The 22,941-nt window shown below is 41.9% G+C and overlaps 1 protein-coding gene across 6 annotated transcripts in view; it reads right to left on the reverse strand.

Annotated features, from left to right (window-relative positions):
• The window catches only part of LOC127419057 (plasma membrane calcium-transporting ATPase 3), a 96,241-nt gene that overhangs the window by 15,700 nt on the left and 57,600 nt on the right, over nt 1-22,941 (reverse strand). For 3 of the 6 annotated variants that reach the window (XM_051660128.1, XM_051660126.1, XM_051660127.1), the window contains 8 exons: nt 22,425-22,512; nt 22,093-22,199; nt 19,773-19,964; nt 16,667-16,880; nt 15,998-16,209; nt 15,729-15,836; nt 13,954-14,136; nt 4,700-4,853 (listed from right to left, as the gene is read on the reverse strand). In XM_051660128.1, coding sequence (XP_051516088.1) covers nt 4,700-4,853; nt 13,954-14,136; nt 15,729-15,836; nt 15,998-16,209; nt 16,667-16,880; nt 19,773-19,964; nt 22,093-22,199; nt 22,425-22,512 — 1,258 coding nt within the window. The remainder of the gene's footprint in view (nt 1-4,699; nt 4,854-13,953; nt 14,137-15,728; nt 15,837-15,997; nt 16,210-16,666; nt 16,881-19,772; nt 19,965-22,092; nt 22,200-22,424; nt 22,513-22,941) is intronic. The other 3 variants (XM_051660125.1, XM_051660124.1, XM_051660129.1) reach the window with 2 other exon arrangements.

Genomic DNA, 22,941 nt, shown 5'->3' on the forward strand with positions numbered 1-22,941 from the left:
AAATGTATCACTAAACGAAATTTCATTGTAGGGTCTATAATTCAGTAAAATGGGTTTGTTGGTTAAGGGTCTGAATCCTTTAGCAATGAACTGTATAGTACTGTATCTCCACTATCTGATGGCAGAATTCACACAGTGACACAGACTATGAATATAATTTGTGTTATCAGATGGTAGTCATCAAAGCTTCAGGGATTAGGAAAGCTCTAATAAATTACCCTCACTTGGACCTTCCCACTAGGAGAACATATTTTCCACAAACTCGCTTTCTGATTGTGAGCATCTGTGTTGCGCAGTGAACCATTACCGTACAAGGCAAATGTTTGAGCACATGAGTGAGCTAACAGACAGGAGATAAACATGAATATCTATCAGTGGCAGCACTGTGCCTCTTGTCAACCTCTGGCTTAGAATGTGAACCCATCTTACAAAACCTAAAATGAAAACAAACTTGATCTGAGGATCTGTAAAATATATTTAAACAAACATTTGTGTGTGAGACAGCTGCAAAGTAAAAATGGCATGTTTTTGGAGAACTGTGATCTAAATATGAGTGTTTCTTTCCCCCTAAATTTTACTTCCCTGGTATGAAATGATTTTCAAGCTCTGAAAGATACCTGATCAATATTCACTATTTACTAAATATTAACTAATATAAAAAAAATTAACATACTAAAATAATCAAAGTGCCGTATAAACCAAGGTGTAAGAAAAACGTTTTGCAGTCTAATTTCTAATGTGAGGATCACAGTATGGTGTTTAAACCTAAATGTTTAAAGTTAACATTTAAAAAGTAAAAGTGAAAGAAAAGTAGTGAGAAGAACAACAAAAATGAAGAGATGAATAGAGTTGATGAGAGACTAGAGTGAGAGTTAGACATTTCATACACATAAGCACACACATCCACACACAGTCAATAAATGTGATGACAAATGCACAGATACACATGAAGCAGGACATAAAACAGTCATCCACAAAGGAAAATGATGTGCGAGTGTCATAATCCTATCATTTCTATCCTGAAATAAAAAAATACGACAAAGATGGAAAAAAGCTGTAAAAAAATCTATAAGCATTGAAGCAGCAGCTATACCCGGAAAAACAAAACATAAGTATAAGTTTTTAAAAACTTCTATCAAAGCACTATCAGTTTTGTAAAGGAATATTCTGGGTTCAATACAAGTTACATTGTGTCCAGCAACAGGACAATCTGTTTATGTGGCTATGACCTGAATAGACCATTAAATCTCATTGGTCGACAATCCCACTCCACATAACTGTATATTAAACATTAAATACGTTCTGATTGGCTGTTCGTGCGCCATGATGCACAGCATTTTCACTTTCAGTATGGACAGACAAATCACGCTTTGCTAGAAACACATAGTGCATGTTAAGTATATGGCGTTAGAGCTTTTGACGGCATCTGTTCCACTGTAATTGCATTACTGTAAACGCAATATTTGTACACAGATGCTGTCAACTGAGCTTGTTTTGAACCTGGAACATTCCTTTAAAGTATTATATCTAGAAATTTCTATGTTTAGCATATGTTTAATTGAAGAAAAAAAAAAAACAAGATTGTAAGTTCGAGTTTGAAAGAGAACAGATGCCTACAGAGGAGAGAAAAGGACAGGGATAAAAGAGATTTAAGCCATGATGGTGAATAGAGACTGTGAAGATCTGTGGAAGGGAGACACAGTCAGTAGCACAGACACATCAGAAGATGCTTTCACACAGTCTCACAATGGATAAATGCAAGATACATAATCTGGAATAAAGGAATAGAGGGAGAGAGAGGAATGAAAGAGAGAGAGACAGAGAGAAGAACCATATAGGGCTTATACTCGAAGGTTTACCCCTGTACAGGCTAAGATGCCATAATAGTGCTCTACATTGGGAACCTCTTATTACTGTAAAGCCAGTTGCTTTGTGGCTTTTTAGAAAACCACCCTTGACAACAGAAGCCTTTCGGAAAATAAGTGAGTGCCATGGTCTCTCTGTATTCTCTCAGTACATGACTAAATTCTACCTGTACCACACAACAGGTTCAATATAGGAGCAATAACCTTTTACATCTCAGTAAACAGGTACAATTTTTGGAATGACATTTAGTGATTTTGGTGATGGTGAATTTGACAAATCTTTAAGTATATACTTTAAAGGTGAAGTGTGTAATTTTTGCGATGTAAAAATACTCTCCTATCCCAACTTAATATGCATAGATAACTATAAGTATGCTTTGTAGGTCAATTTCCCTGAAAAGTGTAAACACTGTGGCAATAACAAGACATTGCTCTGCTTTTCTGAGTATCCCGACCAGCTTGGCACAGCAAGTGGTTCAATTAATGACATGAATTTGGGGCAGAACAATCCGTTTGTCCAACCAATGGAAGAAGGGAGAGTGTTTGGAAAACAGTCATTATTTTTGCTATTCCGTTTGGTCCTGCCATAGAGGCACATAAATGACACACTTCACCTTTAAAGACAAGTAAATCCCATTGGATGATTTTGAGACCAAAATGGCCATTTCCTACTATATATTCCACATTGTTACTGTGCTTCTGACACACAGTTCAGATAGCTGAAGTTAATCTGTTCAGTTTAGGACGGAGATAAGAGAGAGAATGGCTTATCGAGAAAGAGGGATTTGAAAACAAAACCAACACCATCGGGCAACAATGAAGAACCCTACAGCAAGAGAAAAGGCCCGACACAGCAAGACAGCACACAGAGATCGAGAGAAGGGACTCGGGGGGACACACAAACAGCGGTCCATACAGAATCAGTCAAAGCCAGACAGGCCATCTTGCAAAGAGCCACTCAATCACAGAGAGACGACAACAGAGAAGGTTTCAAACAAAGAACAAAAGATAGAAAGTAACACTGCAAACATGGTGGAGTGTTTTTTTTTTTCATGTGCTGCTATGTGTGAGGTGGAATGCTTCGAGATGTATGTTGCTTTGAGTGAATATGTGTGTGTGTATGTAGCTATAGTTTGGGGACAAAACTGTCCCTAAAAATGAGCTAAGTCCGTCAAACCTTTGGGGACATCCTCAGTTGGAAAAAACAATTCATAATAAAGCAAATGCTGTTTTCTGAAAATTCTAAAAATATGTATTATTTTGCATTTTTAGAATAATATATTATATACCACTTATTTTTGAGATAAGGGACAAATAGTGTCCTACATACAAATGTCCCCTTTATGTTAAAAATCAAGAAATTCATGATAATAGAAATACAGAAAAAGTTAAATCTAAAGGAAATGTGTTATTATTTATAATTGTAAATAATTTCATTAAATATATATATATATATATATATATATATATATATATATATATATATATATATATATATATATATATATATATTTTTTTTTTTTTTTAATTCAAGCTCTATAACTGAACCTGTCCTCAGAGGTCACAATGTTAAACTGCCAAACAAAGTGTTTAAAAATGCAACAAATTCATAAATATAGATATCAAATGAAAGTTAGGGATCTTTAGATATCAAACAACTTTCAGTTATATTTTCCATAACAAACTGCTGATCAAAGTTGCGTCCTCACTTTGCGTCAACTCCTGAATAAATCAGGCAATGTCATGGTCGGCTGTAACTCTGAGTACCCCACTTCCTGCTCATGGTGGATGAAACAGTAGGACATGTGGTCAGGTAAGTTTTAAATTGTTTCATATTTTAAACAAACAAATAATGTTTAAATATCTGCGGTCACAGCTTCAACATGTCAGCACCGTCATTCCCATTATGATAATTTCTCTTAGAATTGTGGGATCATTTTTGGCATTTTAGTGTCAGGTTATTGAGGAAGCTTTAACTGAGGAAACAAACAAACCAAAAAAAAATAAAAAAATGGCTCCAGTGTACAACACATGGTCAAGATGGAAAAATACTCAATTTTGTCAACTCTGTCAGAATTTACAGAATAGTGTGAAAACAGAAAAAAATGTGTAGAATGTATTTTATCACTTAACTCCTTTAATGATCACTATTATTAGATAAAGACTTTACACTCTTGTTGTATGGATCAAATTAAAATAGCATGCTTTTTAGTGTGTCTGACGGAGTTGATGACATTAAGATGTAAGTTATAAAGTGAATAAATTTCAATTTTCAGATTTTTTTTTTTTTTTTATAAAAACCTGTTCCCTTACATGATTCGTTAGCTGAGACCTTTTTCTACAAATATATCCATTTCAAATTATTTTAGTATAAAAACTAACATTTAAAACATTTATATTTTGTCCCTTATCTTAAGAATCAGCAACATATACTGTATATATTTAAACTACCCTGCTGTGAAGACCAGTATAAAGCAGCATGAATTCAGCATAGCCATCTTGTTCACCGGCAAAACAAAGCTGGTCGACCAGCATGGCTTTTTTGGTGAAGCTGGTTGACCTAGTCAAGAAGCATCCCATTCTGTTAACCAGCAACCAAACACAACATTTGTTGGTGACCAACAAAGCTATTTCTTTCAGGAAGGCAAAAGAAGTCTATTGTATGTCCCCATTTAGCAAGCTAAGTTTGTGTTTGTGTATGTGTATGTTTGCTGTCAATTGTATGGCAGAACTCATAAAAGCTGTTGTACTGTTTCTGAAATGAGTGTGTGTTTTTGAGTGAGTGTGACATGAGCGTTGTGTCTGACACAGGTAGGGAAAGCAGGGGAACTCACTCCCGGGAGCGGCGCTTGCATTGGCAGTGGAGAGAACTACATGAGTGGGGGTAGAAATATTGGTTACGTCATGGAGCTGGCTGAGCACGGATGAGCGACGTCTCACTGCACCCTGAAACGAACCACTTCTCTTGAATGTGCTCACTACCTCCATCTGCAGGAGAGAGAGAGAACCATATCATATACACACACTTCAGAAGAAAGAGGGGGAGAGAGAAATAGGAGCAAGAAGAGGAGCAAGGAAGGAGAACAACGAGGAGAAAATATGCTAGGGATTATACCTCACCAGACAGGAGAGAAAAGTTAACTTATCTTTAAACTATGTACAACTTTCCACATTCAGGCCTGAAAGCAGTATGTACATCTTTAAAGTCATGAAATATTAAATCAAAATTCAACCTATTTGCTGTATTTACACAATTTATCTATGCACGTTATTCCAAAAAACAAAACAACAAAACTGTTTTCTTAAGAAAAATGTTTGTTGTAATCTTTCATCAAAAAGTAAAACATGCTCTGCCTCTGAAACGACTTTCCAAGTCACCAAACCCTCTTATTTTTCAACCCCTCCCTTCCAACCACCTGTCATATAGAGAGAGCTTTTAGGTTAAAAAAGCAGCAAAAATCATGGTTACAGTAAGGCACCTGCAATAGAAGTGAATGTGGCCAATCCATAAACTGTCATGGTTACATGTGTAACCTCCAGTCCCTGATGGAGGGAACGAGATGTTGTGTCGATGTAGTGACACTAGGGGTCACTCTTGGGAGCCCGAGACACCTCTGATCTTTGATAAAAGGCCAATGAAAATTGGTGAGTGGTATTTGCTCCCCCGGACATACGGGTATAAAAGGAGCTGGTATGCAACCACTCATTCAGGTTTTATGCTGAGGAGCCGATATAAGGTCCGGCCGTTTCAGCGGGTAGTTCAGCGTTGTGGCAGGAGGGACACAACGTCTCGTTCCCTCCATCAGGGAACGGAGGTTACACAAGTAACCATGACGTTCCCTATCTGTCACTCACTCGACGTTGTGTCAATGTAGTGACACTAAGGGTAACTATATGAAACGCCACAACTGGCTGAACTGTGTTACGTGAACTGGCAGTGTGTGGTGGGCAGACTACTGTGTGCCTCATAGCCAGCACACCAGGTCGACACGTAACCTCCCCCAACATAGTTATGAGTGTTGAACGGCCCTTTGGGGACAAGTCGACTACCCAAAAGACAGAGACAGGCTAACCCAGTCGTGGCCTCGTTTCCCCTTCTCTTTTTCCACTCCCTAAAAAAGAAGGAGGATTATCTGACTGGGCCGCCAGTTCTAGTCGGGGGGGTGTCCCTCCCAATTGGAAGACATCGCAGAGACCACACCTCGCCCAAAGAGACGGGGGCATATTTAAGTGGAAGAATACGTCACATGGTCTTTCCAACCATGTGGAGAGTCTTCAAGGTAGATCCTACCCAATGGGGGAGGAGTTACTACAAACATGGAGACTGAGGCAGAGGGGCTCTGCTCAAGGAAGATGCAGTTTGCCAACAGGGAAATGAATTAGCGGAAGATATACATCGCATGGGGTTAGCCTTACAGGGCACCGAAACATGCGGAGCACCTATCCCAGAACAGGATTCTTAGTTAGCACGTGTACTGGGCCAGCAGCGAGTCTCTCCGAAAACTCGACTGCCACAGGGCTCGGAGGAAGTCAACCAGGGAACAAAGTTTGTGAACACTACTGGGAATTAATGGCGCACGTCTATAGCTCAAAAGTAGGTGGAAGGCGCTACATGCAAGCGATACACCCGGCCGGCTATCCCGGGCTTATCCGCTTGTATTGCGTGCCACTACCTGGGACGAAACCGGTTCCACTCGGAGGTTGTAGAACCTTGCAAAGGTGTTGGGTGTTGCCCAGCCTGCTGCTCTGCAAATGTCTGTTAGAGAGGCACCCCTGGCCAGGGCCCAGGAGGCCGCTACACCCCTGGTAGAATGGGCTCATAGCCCTACCGGGGGTGGCATGTCCTGGGCGTAATATGCCATAGTTATGGCGTCAATGAGCCAGTGGGCGATCCTCTGCTTGGAGACAGCGTTTCCTTTCCACTGTGCACCAAAGCAGACAAATAGCTGCTCAGAGATCCTAAAGCTCTGCGTGCGATCCAAATAGATGCGTAAAGCATGCACCAGACACAGCAATGACAGGGCTGGGTCTGCCTCCTCCAGGGGCAGCGCTTGCAGGTTCACCACCTGGTCCCTAAAAGGGGTCGTGGAAACCTTGGGCATATAGCCCGGTCGGGGTCTCAGGATCACGTGAGAGTAGCCCGGACCGAACTCCAGGCACGTTTTACTGACAGAGAACGCTTGCAGGTCTCCTACCCTCTTGATGGAAGTGAACACAGTCAGGAGGGCAGTCTTCAAGGAGAGTGCCTTAAGCTCAGCTGACTGCAAAGGCTCAAAGGAGGCTCTCTGTAGGCCCTGAAGAACTACAGAGAGGTCCCATGGGGGAACGAGGCTTGGTCTGGAGGGCTTCAGCTTCCTGGTGCCTCTTAGGAACCTGATGATCAGGTCGTGCTTCCCTAAGGACTTACCGTCGACTGTGTCGTGGTGTGCTGCTATGGCAGCAACGTACACCTTCAAGGTGGAAGGGGACAGCCTCCCTTTCAACCTCTCCTGCAGGAAGGAAAGCACTGATCCGAGTGCGCATCTCTGGGGGTCTTCCCATCGGGAAGAACACCACTTAGCGAACAGACGCCATTTAAAAGGCATGCAGGCACCTCGTAGAGGGGGCCCTAGCCTGAGTGATCGTGTCTACCACCGCAGGTGGCAGACTGCTTAGGTCTTCCGCATCCTGTCCAGGGGCCAGACCTGGAGATTCCAGAGGTCTGGTCGCGGGTGCCAGATGGTGCCCCGTCCCTGAGAAAGAAGGTCCTTCGCGAGGAGCCTGGGTGGGCCAGTAGGGTGCTACCAGGACGACCTACTCCCCGTCCTCCCTGACCATGCACAGGGTCTGTGCAAGTAGGCTCACTGGGGGAAACGCACGTTTGCGCATGCCAGGGGGCCAGCTGTGTGCCAGTGCGTTTATGCCGAGGGGGGCCTCGGTCAGGGCGTACCAGAGCGGGCAGTGGGTAGGATTCTTGGGAGGCGAACAGGTGCACCAGTGCCTGTCCGAATCGACTCCAAATCAGCTGGACCACATGAGGGTGGAGACTCCACTCTCCCCTGAGGGTAACCTGTCGTGACAGCGCGTCCGCTGTAGTGTTGAGGCTGCCCGGGATGTGAGTGGCTCGCAGCGACTTGAAGTTCTGCTGACTCCAGAGGAGGAGACGGCGGGCGAGTTGTGACATACAATGAGAGTGCAGACCGCCTTGGCAGTTGACATATGCTACCATTGCCATGTTGTCTGTCTGAACTAACAAGGGCTTGCCCTGGATCAACGGCCGAAACCTCCGCAGGGCGAGCAGAATTGCCAACAACTCCAGGCAGTTGATCTGCCAATGCAGTCACGGGCCCATCCACAAGCCGGCGGCTGCGTGCCCGTTGCAAACAGCGCCCCAGCCCATTTTGGAGGCGTCCGTCGTGACCACGACGTGCCTGGAGACCAGTTCTAGGGGAACACCTGCCCGTAGAAACGAGAGGTCGGTCCAAGGGCTGAAAAGATAGTGACAGACCGGCGTGATGACCGCATGATGTGTCCCGTGGTGCATGCCCATCTTGGGACTCGAGTCTGAAGCTAGTGCTGAAGCGGTCTCATATGCATCAACCCGAGTGGGGTGGCTACCGCCGAGGATACCATATGCCCCAGGAGCCTCTGAAAAAGTTTCAGTGGAACCGCTGTTTTCTGTTTGAATGCCTTCAAACAGGCCAGCACCGACTGGGCACACTCGTTCGTTAGGCGCGCCGTCAAAGAGACTGAGTCCAGCTCCAAACCGAGAAAAGAGATGCTCTGAGCTTGCTCTTTTCCCAGTTGACCTAGTCGGCTGAGGTGTGAGAGCACCAAGTCCCTGTGTGCGCACAACATGTCTCGAGAGTGAGCTAGGATTAGCCAGTCGTCGAGATAGTTGAGAATGCGAATGCCCACCTCCCTTAACGGGGCAAGGGCAGCCTCTGCGACCTTCGTGAAGACGCGAGGAGACAGGGACAGGCCGAAAGGGAGGACTGTCCTCGTAACCCGTGGAGACTGCCACATCGGGGGCGGCTGTGTGCCACAGCTGGGCGCTCAGGGGCGGAAAGACCACCGCTGGAGCGCCAATCCTGCAAGGAAAAACCCGTGGACGGTAGTCGTGATGATGACCGTGCACACTGGGTAGGTGACCGAGGGAGGAAGGAAACCACTCTTTTGCTAAACTGTTGGGTACCGCAGCCACTTGGGCATGCGGCGAAATCAAACAAAAAGGCAACAAAATATTTTCCACCCGGCCCTCCACTGGGGTATGGAGTGGTCTACTTACCAGCTCCAGGTAAGTGGGTTCCTTCGTCCTTGGATCGCCCGTCTCAGGGGCACTTTGACGTCCTCCGTGGGTTCTTAGGCGCCAACTGTGAGACGGGTGGCGTCTGCTTCCTGCAGTGGGCTCCATGCCGGGGCTGGGCCGAAGGGGCGGGCTGCGGCAGAGCCGATGCAGTCACCGCAGGGGGATGCCTGTGGCGACTATCAGACGGGGTGTGGGATCTTGAGCCGCGCCGGGGTAGGATGTGCCGGATAGCCTCTGTCTGCTGCTTCACTGCCGAGAACTGCTGGGCAAAGTCCTCGATGGTGTCGCCGAATAGGCCAGCCTGGAAAATGGTGGCAGCAAGAAACCGTGTCTTGTTGGCCTCAACCATCTTGACCAGGTTGAGCCAAAGGTGGTGCTCCTGGACAACTAATGTGGCCATCGTCCGCCCGAGAGACCGCGCCGTGACCTTTGTCGCTCAGAGAGCGAGGTCGGTTGCCGAGCGCAGTTCCTGCATCAAATCTGGGGCGGAACTTCCCTTGTGCAGTTCTTTCAACGCCTTGGCTTGATGGACCTGCAGGAGAGCCATGGCGTGCAGGGCAGAGACGGCTTGTCCAGCAGCGCTGTAGGCTTTAGCCGTCAGGGACGACGTGAGCCTACAGGGCTTGGACTGGAGCTTAGGGCATCCACGCCAGGTGGCGGCGCTCTGCGAGCATAGGTGCACCGCGAGCGCCTTATCCACCAGGGGAATCGCCGTATAGCCCCTGGCCGCCCCACCATTGAGGGTAGTGAGAGCGGGGGAACTGCGGAATCGGGGCCGGGCAGTAAAAGGTGCCTCCCATGATTTCGTCAGCTCCTCTTGCACTTCCGGGAAGAAAGGCACTAGAGCGGGGCGTGGCTGCTTTGAGCGGCGCCGCGAGCCCAGGAACCAATCATCAAGCCATGAGGGTTCAGGGGAGAGCGGAGGGTTCCACTCTAACCCGACGCTCGCGGCCACCCGGGAAAGCATATCTGTCATTTCGGCATCAGCCTGTAACTTTGCAATCATCCCCAAGGGGGGGAGCCCAGCTGAAGCTTCTGCGTCCGACTGGACAAGCCCACTCTCTGATGCTGCGCTCGAGAGCTCATCATTTTCGCGTGCTCCGAACAAGAAGCCAGACTCGCCATGAGACTCGGCGAACTCATCCGGAAGCCCGACTGGGGCAGACAAGCATGCTGGGGAATGGGAGGTCCGCGGGGGGATACCCGGCGGAGGCGATCCCATTGGGGTCCCCAAATCGCCCCCAGTGCTAGCTGCGCTGGCCTCATACCCATAGGTAGAAGGCCCGAGGCGGGGAGCCACTGGGGTGGCTTGCTTTCTTACAAAAGCCGCGACCGCAACGTTGCCATGGTCATGTTCTCGCAATGAGAACATGAACCATCCACAAACGCTGCCTCCGTGTGGGTTGCGCCCAGACACGAAAGACATCGATCATGACCATCCGAAGTTGAGAGATAACGACCGCAACCAGGAATAACACACAATCGGAAAGGCATCTTTAAAAAGACACGTCTTTAAAAAGACGTTCCGTGTGTGCCGCTCTTTTAGAAAAATATACTCTTTTAGAGGAAAAGGCTCTATCAGAAAATATACTCTCTTTTTTTCTGCCGAAGCGCCCAGGGGCATTCTCTGCAGTGCACCAGCGCAGAGGAGGGAGAAGCCTCTGAAATGCGTCGTCAGATCCAGCAGAGGTGAATGAACAGTAGAATTCAGCTCAGTGAGCATGACCGTTTGGCTCCGAAGAGAAAATCTGAATGAGTGGTTGCATACCAGCTCCTTTTATACCCGTATGTCCGGGGGAGTGGCATGCAAATACCACTCGCCAATTTTCATTGGCCTTTTATCAAAGACCAGAGGTGTCTCGGGCTCCCAAGAGTGACCCCTAGTGTCACTACATCACAACGTCGAGTGAGTGACAGATAGGGAAATTAAAATACTCACAGTTTCAAAGGTATAGCCACAAGACATAAACATTAAAAGTGTTACAATGATTGTATTGTCCTAAAATCAAAGATGTAGCATGCACATCAGCAGGTTAAGGACTGACTGCATTCACTTCCATTGTAATTTACTGTGACTGATTTTTGCTTCTTTTTTATTTTTTTTAAATAAACAAGTCTAAATAATTTTCTGTTGTAATCAACATTATTTCACAAATGCTGACGATTGAGCTAAACTTGTATTGAACCTGAAATATTCCTTTAATTTGTCAAGGACATACTGTAAATTGTCCCCTAATATCTCTTTTGCACAAATACTATATTGATTGTAAATGACTCCCTTAAAATATATAGTAGAGGTATCACTACATAATAAATGCCCACACAACTAATTCTCTGGAGGACATCTCCACTACAACAGCATCAGAAAGGTTTCACTTTCTGAAACTCATTTTGTACACTGAACCTTTCAATTCTTCCTCATTCAACCCAAAAGAAATCCCGTAAGAACATGCAATGATCTTGTAAAAGACAACATTAATAATTAATCTGCAAACACTCTCTGTCAAAAACAAACACTGAGAAATGGAGGTTCTCTCTCTTGAGCAGAGCCACGCTGGATGAAAGCTGTGATTAGATTAGGCTGACTGATTATATGAGGCCAGCCGCAATAATGCGTGTCGTGTTTTGCCTCCTCAATGTTGAGCAGTGAGCGAATCGATGGAAACCTTATAAGAACTTTTACAAGCACTTCAGCAATCTATTCCAGGCACTCAAATTAAAAAATATCTTCATAATGCTGTATCGTACCATCAAGTGTGCTCACTGATGGTGCATATCAGCAAGAAAGTGCCCAAAAGAGTGAGAGCTATATTGTGTTATGTTGAGCATGCATTCATGTGTATGTGCTTTCAGAGTGTCCAGAGTATTATAAAAGCTCTTTCTACTATACATTTCCTTTTAAGTTGCAGTGATACAACAATTACTGATTGTGTCATAACCACTACTTACAACTCAGTGGATCAAATCAAAAATCCATCCTTCCACAACGACTATACAATGTTTCCTTCTAGCTCAATTAAAGTTGAAAATCAGGAAATGAACCAACACACACGAGAGCACGCTCCAGAAGGCAAACCAGAACAACAATTCCACGCAAACACACCCACACACAGAGAGAGACACAAACCATCTTAAAGTCATGGATAGAGTCAGACAGGAGAACTACAATTAGCACAACTACAATCAAATCTCATTCACTTAGCATCGAGGAAATATAGGCATGTTTAATTTTAGCATTCGTCTCAAGAAAATAACTTCATTAAACAGTCACAGAAGTTTCACAGGAGGACTGGAAATTATAGAAATAGAGAAAAAAGGAGATAGAAATGAAAGAGAACTTACAGAATAAACTATCGGTTTATTATAGATAACAAATCAAATCAATAATTTAGATTATTAGCAGAGCCCTTGTAATGAGCAAATATAGAGGCAAAAGAAATCAAGAAAGTGAGGAAAGAAAAACATGTTTAAAAAATAACATCTCTTTTTCTGTCATTATACAATAGTTATTTCTGAAACTTCAAAAGTTAAAGGTGCACTCCGTAATTTTTTACTAATGAAAAAGCTTTACTCCTAAAGAAATTAATAGTAATTTTGTAACATATGTGAAAGATCATGAGCACTCAAATGAGATGAAGACTTTAGTCATATTAGTAACCTTATAAAAGCTGTTTTATTCTACATGGAGAGGGTCCCCTCATGGAGGCTGCCATGTTAGGATCACATGACCAGCTGAATACTAATCGCTTAATCTCAGTAACCACCCTGTTATTGGACACTTTCACTCATGGATTAAATTAATCATAGCTGACTGTGAATAGTGAATTTCTACAATGGATTTGGTAACTGAAAACTATTGTGTTGGAATGATGCTGCATCCATGCCACTAGGTGTCAGTGTGCAAGTTCAAGATGACACATTTTAAAAAAATTACTGAGTGCACCTTTAAATTGTACTAAAGTCTACAAAATTAAAGGGATAATTTACCCAAAAATAAAAATTCTGTCATCATTTACTCACCCTCATGTTGTTTCAAACCCACATAATTTTTTTTTCATCCGTGGAACACAAAGGAGACGTTAGGCAAAATGTTTGGGACTGAAAACCTTAATCACCATTCACTTTCATTTAAAAAAGAGCAGCACCAACGTTCTTCAGACTTTGTGCTCCACATAAGAAAGAAAGTCATTCTGGTTTGGAACAACAAGAGGATGAGTAAATGATGACAGAGTTTTTATTTTTGTGTGAACTATCCCTCTAAGATCTATTTTTGATGATAATATTGCCTTTATGTGTCAAACATTGTCCCAATCTTTCACAAATGTTCCTAAGCTCTCCTGTAAGGTCCCACACACTAGATCTGGATGCAGCTGATTCTGTGCTGTAACTCAAAGGCAAATGAGTTACTAAGCAATAAATTAGGACTTTAAAAGACTCGAGTAACACAGTAAAATGACAAACCAGAGCTCTGAGCACGGGAGAGGGGGCATGTTATAGATTCTTGTTGGGGAAATCTATGCTTATTTAGCGAAGGGTCCCCACAGATAGAGGAGCGAGGGAGAGGTGGAAAGAGAGAAGGGAAGAGGTAAGGATGAACTAATGCAGGTTACTCAGAGAGGGTCTAGAGGGAGCGGGGTGAAGAGGAGGAGAGAAAATGAAACAAAAGGAGAAAGCAAAAGAGCATTCTTTGAGGAGACATAAGTTCTACGGTCTATGGAAATCACGTTTTATAACTATTGCTACTGCGGATACTACTTCTACTAGAGGGATTGATGGAGTGAGGAGTGTCGAGCACAGCACCTGAGTCTGGATACGGTTAAGGCCTCTGAACCAGAGGATCTGCCCCCTGCGTAGCTCTCTCTCAGCATGGTCAATCTCCTCTTCATCCTCTGCCATCTCGTCTTCCGTCATCTCGTCTGTACCCGGCCCATGACCCGCCTCCTTCAGACACTTCAAGTGACTAGTGGGCACTGTGGCGATCACCTGAAATCAAGAGAAGAGGGAGAAAAAAATGTTGTGTTCATGCGAGGTGTTCAACTGGGTTTTTTAATGGCTGAGGTCAATACCGATCCAGAGAGCAGCGTGGTTGCTATACAGTGGTTCCACAAAGTATAATGCATTTAAGCCAAGGACTTCAAGGAATAGTTCACCTAAAAATGAAAATTTTCACATCATTTACACAACCTCATGCCATCCCAGATGTGTATGAATTTCTTTCTTCTGCTGAACACAAACAAGATTTTTAGAAGAAAATCTCATCTGTCTAGGTGTGGGTAAGAAACAGATCAATATTTAAGGCCTTTCTCCACTTTCACTCTCACATTCTTCTTTTGTTTTTGGCGATTCACATTCTTCCTGCATATCGCCACCTACTGGGCAGGGAGGAGGATTTATAATAAAAAATGACTTAAATATTGAGCTTTTTTCTCACCCACATTTATCATATCGCTTCTAAAGATATAGATTTAACCACTGAGTCGAATGGATTACTTTTATGATGCCTTTATATGCATTTTGGAGCTTCACAATTTTGGTACCCATTCACTTGCATTGTGAGGACCTAGTTGAGATATTCTTCTAAAAATCTTTGTGTTCAGCAGAAGAAATAAAGTCATACACATCTGGGATGGCATGAGGGTGAGTTTGAGATGACACTGATGATGAGATGAAGGGATGAGGGAATTTTCATTATTGGGTGAACTATCCCTTTAAAAATGCATGAATGTCTTTGCATTATATACCAAAATATTAAACCAATGACATTTATTTTAAAGGATTTTAGCCCAAACACACTTTTCAAGCAAGACATTTCACAAAATAGTTTGCTAGATTTCAAATGAATAAAATAGATATAAAATAAACATACAGAAACATACTGTTTAAAATTAAGACAATTTATGGCTGTCAAACGTCTTTTCAAAAAAAACATTGTCAAAAAGAGGAATATGTCCATAGTTCATTTGAGAATTTACACCTGTTCTAAGACACCTGTGTGAAATTGAAGGGAACCGACTTCATACATCCACTAAAAATGTAGTAACATTTTGGGACCAGTTGGTTAAGTATTTGCAAATATAGCTTTTCAAATATAGAAAAGTAAAGTTTTGGGAAAGGGTCCAGCATCATTTGCAGTGCAATGACGTTCATACCTTTATAAGTGTGGCTTAAGTGTGCAAATACTTTTTAGGGCCACTGTACAACATTTAACTTAATGATGGCAAATCAAATGTACACAGAATTGCTGAATTTACACATACACTTATTTTATGTGATATTTACTCATAATTCCCTTAAAAAAAAATATATATATATATATATATATAAAGAAAAAAACAATTACACAACAGGTGGAATGACCAGTTATGCTAATCGGCCAAATGGAGACAGTTAGCTGATGCCGATAATCTCAAAATGGCCAAATATGACCAAAAGTTATGTCATATCTGAAATAATCTTGAAGAATCTTAAGAATCCCTCATTACTGCTGAACACCTTCGGTCATATGCTCGTTGATAGTCTTTCTTCTTATTCATTCTTTGTCTCTTTCTCTCTTTCTCTCTCTCTCTCTCTCCTACCTGGCCCCACAGCAGTTCTCCAACTCCCACGAAGAGGCACCACAGCCATTGCTCCATATTTAGAGGGGCACAGCTGAAGGGCTTCCCCCCAAACTGCACAATTACAATCTGCACAGAGATCAAAGCACATAACCAAACACTACTGTTCAACACCATCTTTCTTCGCACGGTCAAAAATGTATGCAAACTGTACATCAGTCACTCTCTCACTTGTTTTCATGTACAACTTCAACCTCATGGAGCACAAAGCAGACTAGGGTATCTCTGACCTGCATTACAAATGTTCCCAGAACAATACTGCAAAAGATTGGATTTCCGAAGATGCCATCAAACACGTTTCTTTCGCCATGGATCTTGCGGGCATTGATCTCGTTGAAGAGCTGCATCAGGACGAAGGTGTTGAAGATGATAGTGTAGTGCTCAGAGGGTGGGGAGTGTAACGGGGCATTGCGACCACTGTCGATGTTGAAGATTTTCTCTCCTTGGGAGAATGTAAGGGAGAAGGAGACAAGTTTAGTTCAGGCATAAAAACAATACATTTCACTTTTGAAGTATTGGCATTGTTGAATATGGTTGTAATCTATAACCTAATCTTTATATACTGGTAAATTAACTTTATACATCACTATGATCTTATAAATGCGGTTACAGCTGGTCAGTTTTAGTGTCATACTATTCTAGTACTCAACTAAAATTTTCTATGATAGCGTTTTATTTTCTCCCTTAGATCAATTGCTTCTGCTTGTATTATTCTAATCTGTAAATCGCTTAGGATAAAAGCATCTGGTTGATGAACAAATGTAAATCAATGCAAATGTGAGCTGTATGCTGCCAAACTATCAGTAAAGAGTTCCATCATAATTATTAATTATTTATTCACCACTGAAATAATGTAAAAGGTGAAACTTTTGTAATGATTCTCAAGCTCTCTGTCCTACCGACAAACAGTAGGGTGAAGATGATGATGAGCTGATAGACTCCATGTCCCAGGATGTTCTTCATCATTGTGAGGGAGATGAGGGGGTTGTTGCGGCCATAAGGTTTCCTAAGCAGCAGGGCTTCAGTGGGGGGCTCAGTGGCAAGAGCCAAAGAGGCAAATGTATCCATGATAAGATTTACCCACAACATCTGCACTGCTTTGAGTGGAGAGTCCTTCACGCAAGCAGAATAAAAAAAGAAGGCACAACTGAACAACACTTGACACTGGAGTTCTGAGCGCAGTGAGTGAAAGCAGTCACACCCGTCTCCAGCAGAGGGCTCAGTGGCCGGTTTAATTAAGGCTTTCGATTGCTACAGCAAGAACTTGTGAGGTGCAATGCAGTCAATTCGCCTTACCTACATGACACACAGCTATAACCGAACAACAAATGCGAATAATCATCAACTAACACCAAATTCCAACAGGTGTTGGGTTTGTTAGATTAGTAGTGTATGAACCATCTTGTGGGGCAGTGTGTTAATATGACAGTTAAGGGACAGTTCCAGGTTCAATACAAGTTAAGCTCAATCAACAGCATTTGCGGTATAATGTTGATTACCACAAAAATGTATTTCAACTTGTCCCTCCTTCTCTTTAAAAAAAATAAATAAATAAATAAAAACTCTGGGTTACAGTGAGGTACTTATAATTGAAGTGAATGGGGCCAATCCATAAAAAGTGTTCAAATAGTCACTTTTTCAAAAGTATAGCCTCAAGACGTAAACAATATGTGTGTTAAAATGATTTTCGTGTAATAAAATCGCTTGCTAACCTATTTTGTGTCAAGTAATATCCAATTTTCCAACTTCATTGCCATGATGACATAACGCCGTAAAACAGGGGTCGGCAACCTATGGCACGCGGAGGGGTAATCTCTGGCATGCCAGCAACGGCGAAAGAGGAGAGAGAGGAGTAGACTATTTTATTCATATGAAATTCAGAAACTGCATTCCAATCTACATTTTGATGTCGTCCTTCCTCATGATCACGCAGCGTGTTTTCATGAGTTGAATGGGAGGCTAAACAAAAAGTTAAAATGTGATGAGACTGAAGTATACCCAACAGACTTGGGCAGCGCTTCACTTTCGGTTAACGCGAGTAAACGCGCCCGCTTTGCTTCGGTCAGGCTACGTGAAACATTTGTTTCTTTTTGCTTTCAGAACAACACGTGATGAAATATGGAAAACACCACTATTAATCCTTGAGATTTCCAACCCAGCATACAGGTACACCCTCCTTAAAACATAGTCACATTCAAAATTGCATTAAACAATTAAAAGAGAAAACATAAACCCACATCGTGGCGTTCAAAAATCAGAGTCTATTCAAAATATAAATTAAACATGGAAATAAAGTTTTAGGATTTTGCAGGTGTGATTCACAGAAAAGGGCTGAATCGCTGATCGGCTTGTGATGCGCGAATGGCTTGCACACGCAGCACGAGTCTCGTCACACTTTAATAGTGTTAAGTCTCCCATTCAGCTGATGAAAACACGCTGCGTGATCATGAGGAGGATTACATCAAGATGTAGATTGGAATGCAGGTGCGAAAAACTTCACAAATGTAAAATATATGACATAATATAAGAAATATTTAAGATTCCACACAGTTTCATGATCAGTAATCAAATAAGTAAATTTGTGACATTAACTGTGTTAACTCGTTTTGTACAAAAGGACAGGTTTTCTTTCATTAAAGCACTTTCACAAGGTGCTCTGTGAAAATTCACATGCATTATTATATCATAATCATCGAGTTTTGCACAAATTTTTCACTCAAATTGTTATGCTGATAATATAATTTGTAATGGAAAATAAACAATTAAATTAGAAAAATGCAAAATAGAAACATTTTCACAAGTGGACTCAAACTGCGGAAAATCACATACATGTACATATATATATACAGCTCTGGGAAAAATTAAGAGACCACTCCAAATGTTTCTTAAATAAGCATCTCTACATGTATGGCAGCCATTCCATTCCAGTGTTTGTTGAAATCCTGCTTGAATCTTTGCGCCAGGAGTGGCATAAAGTCACCCAACAGCAATGTGATAGACTGGTGGAAAGCGTGCAAAGACGCATGAAAGCTGTGATTGAAAATCAGGGTTGGGTGGATGTCGGTACAGCCATTAACAAGTAAAATAAAAAATGGCACTCCATGTCAAAAAGGTTGCCGACCCCTGCCATAAAAAAATAATAAAAATGATTAAACAACTTTACAGCTCAAATTATTTAATTAAATTATTTAAGATTTAATGTACAGTAAGTGCTTTTATAGAATTATAAGCTTCACATTTCTGCCTTTAAATCCTCCTAAACTTGTCCCCATTCACTCCCATTGAAAGTGCCTCACTGTAACCTCGATTTTTGCTTTTCAAAATGAGTCAAAATTAGCTTTTTGTGGTTATCAACATTATGCCACAAATGCTGTCGATTGAGCTTAACTTGTTTTGAACCCGGTCTTTAATGTTTCTCAAGTAACATTCTAAATCAAATGGACAAATATTTGTAATGTTTGAAATGTTGGCGTTTGTCGGGGCAATGTGTGAACCAGCCATTAGCAACCCAGCGCAACATTATACACAGTGAAAAACAATTTTAGTGCTCATTTATTTTTCTCTTGTTTTTCTATATTCCAGTATAGATAACTAAATACCCTTAAAGGAATATTGCAAAAAATGAAGACTTTTCAGAGAATATATCTTGAATTTATTTTTCTTACAACATGAGCAAATAGATTTATGATGAAAAAAAAAAAACTAACAACATTTTGTGAGGTTTATGTATAAAAAAACAATTTGCCAATGGGGTAAAAATTTATTTAATTCATGATAGATTATCTGGAATTATAATTTCATTATCATCTAAATTATAATCATCATTATTTTACACAATTTAACTTCTCAAGTAAATTTAGCTGGTTTTAAGGATATTAGATATTTTTATTGGAAAACAAAACAAAAATACTGAGTACTGGGTAAAGAATATAATTTTTTGCAGTGAAGTCTAAAACAAATGACACTGACCATGCAAGTGTGTATGTTTATGTATGGTTGTGGTACCTGTGTGATGCAGGCCCCAGTGAAAGCTACTATGACGGCCACTACATTGACAGTAAGCTGAAACTGCAGGAACTTGGAGATGCTGTCATACACATTCCTCCCCCACATGACAGCCTTCACAATGCTGGAGAAGTTATCATCAGTCAGGATGATGTCAGATGCTTCTTTAGCTACATCAGTTCCCGCTATGCCCTAGAAAGAGCAAGAGAAAAAGAAAAAGAGAGAAAGATTTTAAATATCCCATAAAATCATTTGACAAGCAGAGTATTCTTTCCTGTGCATTTCCTAGAAACAAAGTATGAGGCGGCATTTAATAGATTTAAAAATGTTTTTTTTTTTTATAGCCAATAGGCTATTTTGTTACTGTGTGTCATAGCCATGAATCATGATTTGCTACTTTCTAGTCGACTGCAGGTCATATTAGATGGAGGGACATTGTCGCTCTACAGAACATTTGATTGGACAAAAATATGTTTAGTGCAGCATGAGTCATTCATATTTTTGGTCTATTTTCCCGGAAGAGAAAGCCTTTAAATGTAAATGTAAAGATTTTTAAATGTAAATTTTAAGTGGATATTTCTCTATCTAAAGGTTGATTTTGTCAACTTTTAGGTGTACACAGACATTCAAATGGCTCCAAATCAAAAAGACATGGGCTTCATTTTGTGAGTGCGCAAAGCGCAGCGCAAAGAATTACGACTGTGCGCAACGTCTTATCCAATTTTCGTGAGAGCGCTAATTCTAAATGCAATTTTGTACCAGCGCAAAGCACAAGTGGGCGTGTTTGTGCTGTCTATGGCTGTACGCGCACAAACTGTGGGTGTATTGTACGCAGTGGCGGATTTAGGCATGGGCGACATGTACAGTTGCCCAGGGCGGCATCTTGCGTGGGGGGGGGCATGACCTCCCAACACCCCCCCCCCCAAAACAACAACAACTTTTGGGGCGTGTTGAAGTGGGTTTCGCCCAGGGCGGCATACAAGCTAGAACCGCCACTGATTGTGTGTTAATGAAGTTACGAAGTGCAACTAGACAATTAAACGTTTCAAAAGCAGGTCTGTTTTCAGTGCAATGTTTAAACTCAGTTCCTCCATTTGCAGTTTGCAGATTACACCATCAGGTGGTAATAAATTTCATGTCCAAAATCTGAAAATATAGTGGAACATTAAATTAAGTCCCTGACAATCACTCTCGTATCTGTTTTATGAACAAAAAATTAAACTATCTATAAGTCATGGTTTATTTTTCAATTATTATTATTATTGTTTAAATTTACAATTGTATTTATGGTCTAATTTGTATTGGTATTGTTCCACCTGAAGTAGTAGAGTGATTTTTAAGTCACTGCAAAAAGGGCCGTTGGAAGAAGTTGGAGAGAGTAAAATTTTTGGAATTGGTATTATTTTTGACTACTTTGTTATTTGATTATATTTTCGTTTCCTTTGAAGTGTGATTTGAATTTCGATTTTTTTTTTCAATAAATGAATTACATTTTTCAAAATCAAAATCGAACGGTAGAAGGGAAGTGCGTTCCGATACAATCACTATTAATACTAGCCATGATTTGAGTGTAATGGAGCGTACATCCAAATTCTGATGAGAATCATATTTTCCATGCATATTTAAAGGAAGTGTGTCACAGTCATAGAAATATCCCTGACATTCTACAAGGATGCAGTTAATGCACAAAAGAACATAATTTTAAATTATTCTATTTCGTTGCATGCATTTACACTACCAACTTCTTATGAATGTGCTGACAGGAAATAACATAATAGGGCGCAGATGGTGCAATAACTGGAGAAGTACCTCAGAATTAAATTGCACTTGACCCAGCCCATTAGCATGTTGCGCATGTGGTTTCGCCAAACCCACTTCTGCCTAGGCTTAGCACATGCTTGTACGAAAATACCAAAACTTCATAGCCATGCCCATTGACTTTGCACTTAGGACTTAAAGCTTAGCACTAGCCCTCTTAAAATAGGGCCCTAGCACTGAAAGGCACAAAACACTCTTTTTGATTTCATGGGATATTTAAGCAATACATGCATCAAAGTCACATTCATTGGAGCAAAATCATTTTTCTGCACTCGAGCCAGCAGTAGGATTAAGATCTTATTGTGTTAAAATGCAATCTTCCCACTCCCTTCTTCGATGTGCCCATGTGATTTTTAAAATAATATGAATATGGCTTCCAATAAATCAATATTCATCTTTCATCAATATTCATCTGTTAGACTACCTCCTGGATGGATGAATATATGTATTGATTTGAGGGAAACAGACACAGGAAGCGCTTGTCAGACTCTCATGTGCTCACCATCGCGAAGCCCACATCTGCCTTCTTCAGAGCTGGTCCGTCATTGGTCCCATCACCAGTTACGGCCACCACCTGTCTCTGCTCCAACACAGTGCTGTCAATGATGCCTGCATAATGGCATCATCACCCAGCAAACAATTACCAGCTAGTACATAACCTTGACCAATCACTGAATATAACTACTGTCAACACAGAGTATGAATTCATCAGACTGATACTTTAATTCATTGCATATGTGGTCTCTTCAGTGACAAATGTACACTGTAAATATATGTTAAGAGGCAGGTGAGGCTAGGTTTGAGAGTGATGAGTAGATGGAGAGAGCATCTCACCTTTTACAAGTGTGTGTTTGTCCGTGGGGGAAGAGCGCGCCAGAACTCTTAGCTTGGGCCAGATCTTATCAATCCTCTCCTGCTCAACCTAAAAACAAAACATATACAGCAGAGTTGAAGTCAAGATCAGACCCTCCAAGACCCAGACCAGACCAGACCAGACCAGACCCCTTGAAGCCCAGATCCAGACCAAGACCTGTAGGTCCTGTAAGAACCAGGCTGTCCATTTTAATGAACTAAAATAGAGGAAATGCTCAATTTTTTCAAATCAATTCAATATAATTTGTATAGCACTTTTTATAATACATTTACCAAAGCAGCTTTACAGAAAATAGAAAAAAAAAAAAAGATTCCTTAAAGGGATGGTGTGTCATGGAGGAGGGCGTGGCCGGGCTGTGATGGAGCATGGCCGGCACTGAATCAGCTGATCAGCGGGAGAGCGAGATAAAGGGGCAGCCCGAGACACCGGTGTGAGAGAGAAAGAGAGAGAGACGCACTCGGCTGTGCTGCACGTTTG

Source organism: Myxocyprinus asiaticus, chromosome 28 (assembly GCF_019703515.2).
Source record: "Myxocyprinus asiaticus isolate MX2 ecotype Aquarium Trade chromosome 28, UBuf_Myxa_2, whole genome shotgun sequence".
Lineage (NCBI taxonomy): Eukaryota > Metazoa > Chordata > Actinopteri > Cypriniformes > Catostomidae > Myxocyprinus > Myxocyprinus asiaticus.